Consider the following 6000-nt stretch of genomic DNA (forward strand, 5'->3'; position numbering starts at 1 on the left):
GTACAGATAAGAACTCGAGAAACAGTCAAACGAAAGAGAGTCCCATTCAGCGACATCACATGGAGGCAGACAACTATATATTGACAAAAGTTATAAGTGCTTATTTACAAATGCAAGAAGCTTAAATACTAAGATGCAGAATTTGAGTGCCTGGTATTAAATGAGGATATTGATATAGTATGCATCACAGAAAGTTGGTGGAATGATGATAAGCAATGGGACACGGTAATACCAGGGTACAAAATATACAGGAACGATAGACCATGCCGGTTGGGGAGTGCCACTATATGTGAAAGAAAGCATAAAGTCAAATATAATAAAAATCTTTAATGAATCAAACTGAAGCATAATATTAGTATGGATAGAAATTCCATGCTTGAATAATAAGAGTATAGCAGTAGGAATATACTACCAGTTATCTGACCAGGATGACGACAGTGACTGTAAAATGCTCAGGGAGATTAGAGAGGCTACAAAAACAAAACCCCCAATAATAATGGGGGATTTCAACTATCCCCATATTCGCTGGGAACTTGTCGCCTCAAGATGGGATGCAGAGATGAAATTTCTAGACACCAAAAATGATTGCTTCTTGGAGTAGCTTGCCCTGGAACCCACAAAGGGAGAGGCAATTCTTAATTTAGTCCTTGATTTAGCAGGACACAGGATCTGCTCCAAGAGGTGAAACTAGCTGAAGCACTGGGTAATGATGATGACCACAATGTAATTAAATTTAACATCCTTTCAGGGGGGAAAATACCCAAGAAACCCAGCACAGTAGATTTAACTACAAAAAAGGGAACTACACAAAAATGAGGAAGGTATTAAAATTAAAAGAAACAGTCACAAACAGTGAACTGCCTGGAAGATGCATGGAAACTTTTAAAAAACACTATAATGGAGGCTCAAACTATTTGCTTACCCCAAATAAAATAAAAACAATAAGAGGACCAAAGAGTGCGGTCATAGTTAAACAGTGTAAAAGAGGCAGTTAGATAAAAAAAAGACATCCTTTAACAATTGGATGTCAAATCCTACCGAGGAAAACAGAAAGGAAGGTAAACTCTCACAAGTCAAGTGAGAAAGTATAATTAGGCACCCATGGGGTGCTGGGCGCTGAGTGGGGAGGGGAAAGAAAGGTCGGAGCCGGACCCCGGGGAGGCCCTGTGTGCGGCGGGGGGAGAGGGGGCTCGGGCGCGGGACTCAGGGGCCGCTGTGCGCAGGGGGAAGGGGGCTCAGAGCAGGACCCGGGGGGGCGCTGTGTGGGGGAGGGAGAGGAAGGGGACTCGGAACGGGACCCGGAGGGGGGCGCTGTGTGCGGGGGGAGGAGGAAGGGGACTCGGAGCGGGACCCGGAGGGGGGCGCTGTGTGCGGGGGGAGGAGGAAGGGGACTCGGAACGGGACCCGGAGGGGGGCGCTGTGTGCGGGGGGAGGAGGAAAGGGACTCGGAACGGGACCCGGAGGGGGGCGCTGTGTGCGGGGGGAGGAGGAAGGGGACTCGGAACGGGACCTGGAGGGGGGCGCTGTGTGCGGGGGGAGGAGGAAAGGGACTCGGAACGGGACCCGGAGGGGGGGCGCTGTGTGCGGGGGGAGGAGGAAGGGGACTCGGAGCGGGACCCAGAGGAGGGCGCTGTGTGCGGGGGGAGGAGGAAGGGGACTCGGAGCGGGACCCGGAGGAGGGCGCTGTGTGCGGGGGGAGGAGGAAGGGGACTCGGAGCGGGACCCGGAGGGGGGCGCTGTGTGCGGGGGGAGGAGGAAAGGGACTCGGAACGGGACCCGGAGGGGGGCGCTGTGTGCGGGGGGAGGAGGAAGGGGACTCGGAACGGGACCTGGAGGGGGGCGCTGTGTGCGGGGGGAGGAGGAAAGGGACTCGGAACGGGACCCGGAGGGGGGGCGCTGTGTGCGGGGGGAGGAGGAAGGGGACTCGGAGCGGGACCCAGAGGAGGGCGCTGTGTGCGGGGGGAGGAGGAAGGGGACTCGGAGCGGGACCCGGAGGAGGGCGCTGTGTGCGGGGGGAGGAGGAAGGGGACTCGGAGCGGGACCCGGAGGGGGGCGCTGTGTGCGGGGGGAGGAGGAAAGGGACTCGGAACGGGACCCGGAGGGGGGCGCTGTGTGCGGGGGGAGGAGGAAGGGGACTCGGAACGGGACCCGGAGCGGGGCGCTGTGTGCGGGGGGAGGAGGAAGGGGACTCGGAACGGGACCCGGAGGGGGGGCGCTGTGTGCAGGGGGAGGAGGAAGGGGACTCGGAACGGGACCGGAGGGGGGATGCTGTGTGTGTGCGCGGGGGGAGGGGACTCGGAACGGGACCCGGAGGGGGGCGCTGTGTGCGGGGGGAGGAGGAAGGGGACTCGGAACGGGACCCGGAGGGGGGGCGCTGTGTGCGGGGGGAGGAGGAAGGGGACTCGGAACGGGACCCGGAGGGGGGCGCTGTGTGCGGGGGGAGGAGGAAAGGGACTTGGAACGGGACCCGGAGGGGGGCGCTGTGTGCGGGGGGAGGAGGAAGGGGACTCGGAACGGGACCCGGAGCGGGGCGCTGTGTGCGGGGGGAGGAGGAAGGGGACTCGGAACGGGACCCGGAGGGGGGCGCTGTGTGCGGGGGGAGGAGGAAGGGGACTCGGAACGGGACCCGGAGGGGGGCGCTGTGTGCGGGGGGAGGAGGAAGGGGACTCGGAGCGGGACCCGGAGGAGGGATGCTGTGTGTGTGCGCGGGGGGAGGGGACTCGGAACGGGACCCGGAGGGGGGCGCTGTGTGCGGGGGGAGGAGGAAGGGGACTCGGAACGGGACCCGGAGGGGGGGCGCTGTGTGCGGGGGGAGGAGGAAGGGGACTCGGAACGGGACCCGGACGGGGGCGCTGTGTGCGGGGGGAGGAGGAAAGGGACTCGGAACGGGACCCGGAGGGGGGCGCTGTGTGCGGGGGGAGGAGGAAGGGGACTCGGAACGGGACCCGGAGCGGGGCGCTGTGTGCGGGGGGAGGAGGAAGGGGACTCGGAACGGGACCCGGAGGGGGGCGCTGTGTGCGGGGGGAGGAGGAAGGGGACTCGGAACGGGACCCGGAGGGGGGGCGCTGTGTGCAGGGGGAGGAGGAAGGGGACTCGGAACGGGACCGGAGGGGGGATGCTGTGTGTGTGCGCGGGGGGAGGGGACTCGGAACGGGACCCGGAGGGGGGCGCTGTGTGCGGGGGGAGGAGGAAGGGGACTCGGAACGGGACCCGGAGGGGGGGCGCTGTGTGCGGGGGGAGGAGGAAGGGGACTCGGAACGGGACCCGGAGGGGGGCGCTGTGTGCGGGGGGAGGAGGAAAGGGACTCGGAACGGGACCCGGAGGGGGGCGCTGTGTGCGGGGGGAGGAGGAAGGGGACTCGGAACGGGACCCGGAGCGGGGCGCTGTGTGCGGGGGGAGGAGGAAGGGGACTCGGAACGGGACCCGGAGGGGGGAGGAGGAAGGGGACTCGGAACGGGACCCGGAGGGGGGATGCTGTGTGTGTGTGCGGGGGGAGGAGGAAGGGGACTCGGAACGGGACCCGGAGGGGGGCGCTGTGTGCGGGGGGAGGAGGAAGGGGACTCGGAACGGGACCCGGAGCGGGGCGCTGTGTGCGGGGGGAGGAGGAAGGGGACTCGGAACGGGACCCGGAGGGGGGAGGAGGAAGGGGACTCGGAACGGGACCCGGAGGGGGGATGCTGTGTGTGTGTGCGGGGGGAGGAGGAAGGGGACTCGGAACGGGACCCGGAGGGGGGCGCTGTGTGCAGGGGGAGGAGGAAGGGGACTCGGAACGGGACCGGAGGGGGGATGCTGTGTGTGTGCGCGGGGGGAGGGGACTCGGAACGGGACCCGGAGGGGGGCGCTGTGTGCGGGGGGAGGAGGAAGGGGACTCGGAAGGGGACCCGGAGGGGGGGCGCTGTGTGCGGGGGGAGGAGGAAGGGGACTCGGAACGGGACCCGGAGGGGGGCGCTGTGTGCGGGGGGAGGAGGAAAGGGACTTGGAACGGGACCCGGAGGGGGGCGCTGTGTGCGGGGGGAGGAGGAAGGGGACTCGGAACGGGACCCGGAGCGGGGCGCTGTGTGCGGGGGGAGGAGGAAGGGGACTCGGAACGGGACCCGGAGGGGGGCGCTGTGTGCGGGGGGAGGAGGAAGGGGACTCGGAACGGGACCCGGAGGGGGGCGCTGTGTGCGGGGGGAGGAGGAAGGGGACTCGGAGCGGGACCCGGAGGAGGGATGCTGTGTGTGTGCGCGGGGGGAGGGGACTCGGAACGGGACCCGGAGGGGGGCGCTGTGTGCGGGGGGAGGAGGAAGGGGACTCGGAACGGGACCCGGAGGGGGGGCGCTGTGTGCGGGGGGAGGAGGAAAGGGACTCGGAACGGGACCCGGAGGGGGGCGCTGTGTGCGGGGGGAGGAGGAAAGGGACTCGGAACGGGACCCGGAGGGGGGCGCTGTGTGCGGGGGGAGGAGGAAGGGGACTCGGAACGGGACCCGGAGCGGGGCGCTGTGTGCGGGGGGAGGAGGAAGGGGACTCGGAACGGGACCCGGAGGGGGGCGCTGTGTGCGGGGGGAGGAGGAAGGGGACTCGGAACGGGACCCGGAGGGGGGGCGCTGTGTGCGGGGGGAGGAGGAAGGGGACTCGGAACGGGACCCGGAGGGGGGCGCTGTGTGCGGGGGGAGGAGGAAAGGGACTCGGAACGGGACCCGGAGGGGGGCGCTGTGTGCGGGGGGAGGAGGAAGGGGACTCGGAACGGGACCCGGAGCGGGGCGCTGTGTGCGGGGGGAGGAGGAAGGGGACTCGGAACGGGACCCGGAGGGGGGAGGAGGAAGGGGACTCGGAACGGGACCCGGAGGGAGGATGCTGTGTGTGTGTGCGGGGGGAGGAGGAAGGGGACTCGGAACGGGACCCGGAGGGGGGAGGAGGAAGGGGACTCGGAACGGGACCCGGAGGGAGGATGCTGTGTGTGTGTGCGGGGGGAGGAGGAAGGGGACTCGGAACGGGACCCGGAGGGGGGCGCTGTGTGCGGGGGGAGGAGGAAGGGGACTCGGAACGGGACCCGGAGGGGGGAGGAGGAAGGGGACTCGGAACGGGACCCGGAGGGAGGATGCTGTGTGTGTGTGCGGGGGGAGGAGGAAGGGGACTCGGAACGGGACCCGGAGGGGGGCGCTGTGTGCAGGGGGGGAGGAAGGGGGCTCTGAACGGGACTCGGGGGGGCTGTGTGCGGAGGAGGAGGGAAGACGGCTTGGTGCGGGACCCGGGGGGCGCAAGGCGGCTCGGAGCGGGACCGGGGGGGCGCTGTGTGCGGGCTAGGAGCGGGACCCCGAAGGGCCGGACGATGTCGAGGATCCGCTCTCCAGGACTCCCCTTGGGAGGGCACAGAATGGCGGCCGCCTCCTGCCTGCCCTGTGTCGGCTCTGGGGTCCCCCCGGCCCGGCTGGCTCCTCTCCCGGAGCGGGGGCGCCGCGGTACCTGGTTGCTGCTCTCCTCGGGCAGGTTTCTCAGCAAGACCTTGCGCCTGTTGCTCAGCTCCCGGCGGGCGCTCTCCAGCCGCCTGGCGATCGCGGGCGGGCTGAGGGGCGCCGCCTTCCCGCCGCGCTCCGGCTGCGCCCCACGCCCCGGCTCCCGCGGAGCCCCGGACAGCTCCGTGCCCGGCTCTGCTGCTGCCGCCATCTTACAGCCAGAGAGAGCCATCGAGCCCGCAGGGGGAGGGAAGCCGGGCGGGCGAGCCGGCGGGGCGGGGCAGCCCGCTGCAGCGGCTAGGAAAGTCCGCGGGACTCAGAGCCGGGACCAGAGCCAGGCACCATGATGCGCCTCCCCGAGCCTGGGGCACGATTTCTCCCCCCTCGCACCCCGCCCCCGTGGCCCCCGAGCCTGGCGCACCACTGCTCCGAGCCCCCCCACTCTCCGCCCCCGTCCACTCGCTCCCCACTGCTCCGCGACCACCGTGCACGCCGAGCCCCCCTGCTCTCCAACGACCTCGCATCCCTCAGCCCGCCCACAGCCAGCCGCATCCTTGAACCCGAC

At 67.6% G+C, this 6000-nt stretch overlaps 1 protein-coding gene across 3 annotated transcripts in view; it reads right to left on the minus strand.

Annotated features, from left to right (window-relative positions):
• The window catches only part of RAVER2 (ribonucleoprotein, PTB binding 2), a 61151-nt gene extending 55352 nt beyond the window's left edge, over nt 1-5799 (minus strand). For all 3 annotated transcript variants that reach the window (XM_084636324.1, XM_084636323.1, XM_084636322.1), the window contains exon 1: nt 5446-5799. In XM_084636324.1, the coding sequence (XP_084492450.1) occupies nt 5446-5667 (222 nt within the window). In that variant the 5' untranslated portion in view covers nt 5668-5799. The remainder of the gene's footprint in view (nt 1-5445) is intronic.
• Nucleotides 5800-6000: the final 201 nt, after the last annotated feature.

Source organism: Lepidochelys olivacea (genome assembly GCF_965140295.1).
Source record: "Lepidochelys olivacea isolate rLepOli2 genome assembly, chromosome: 8".
Taxonomy (NCBI): Eukaryota; Metazoa; Chordata; order Testudines; family Cheloniidae; genus Lepidochelys; species Lepidochelys olivacea.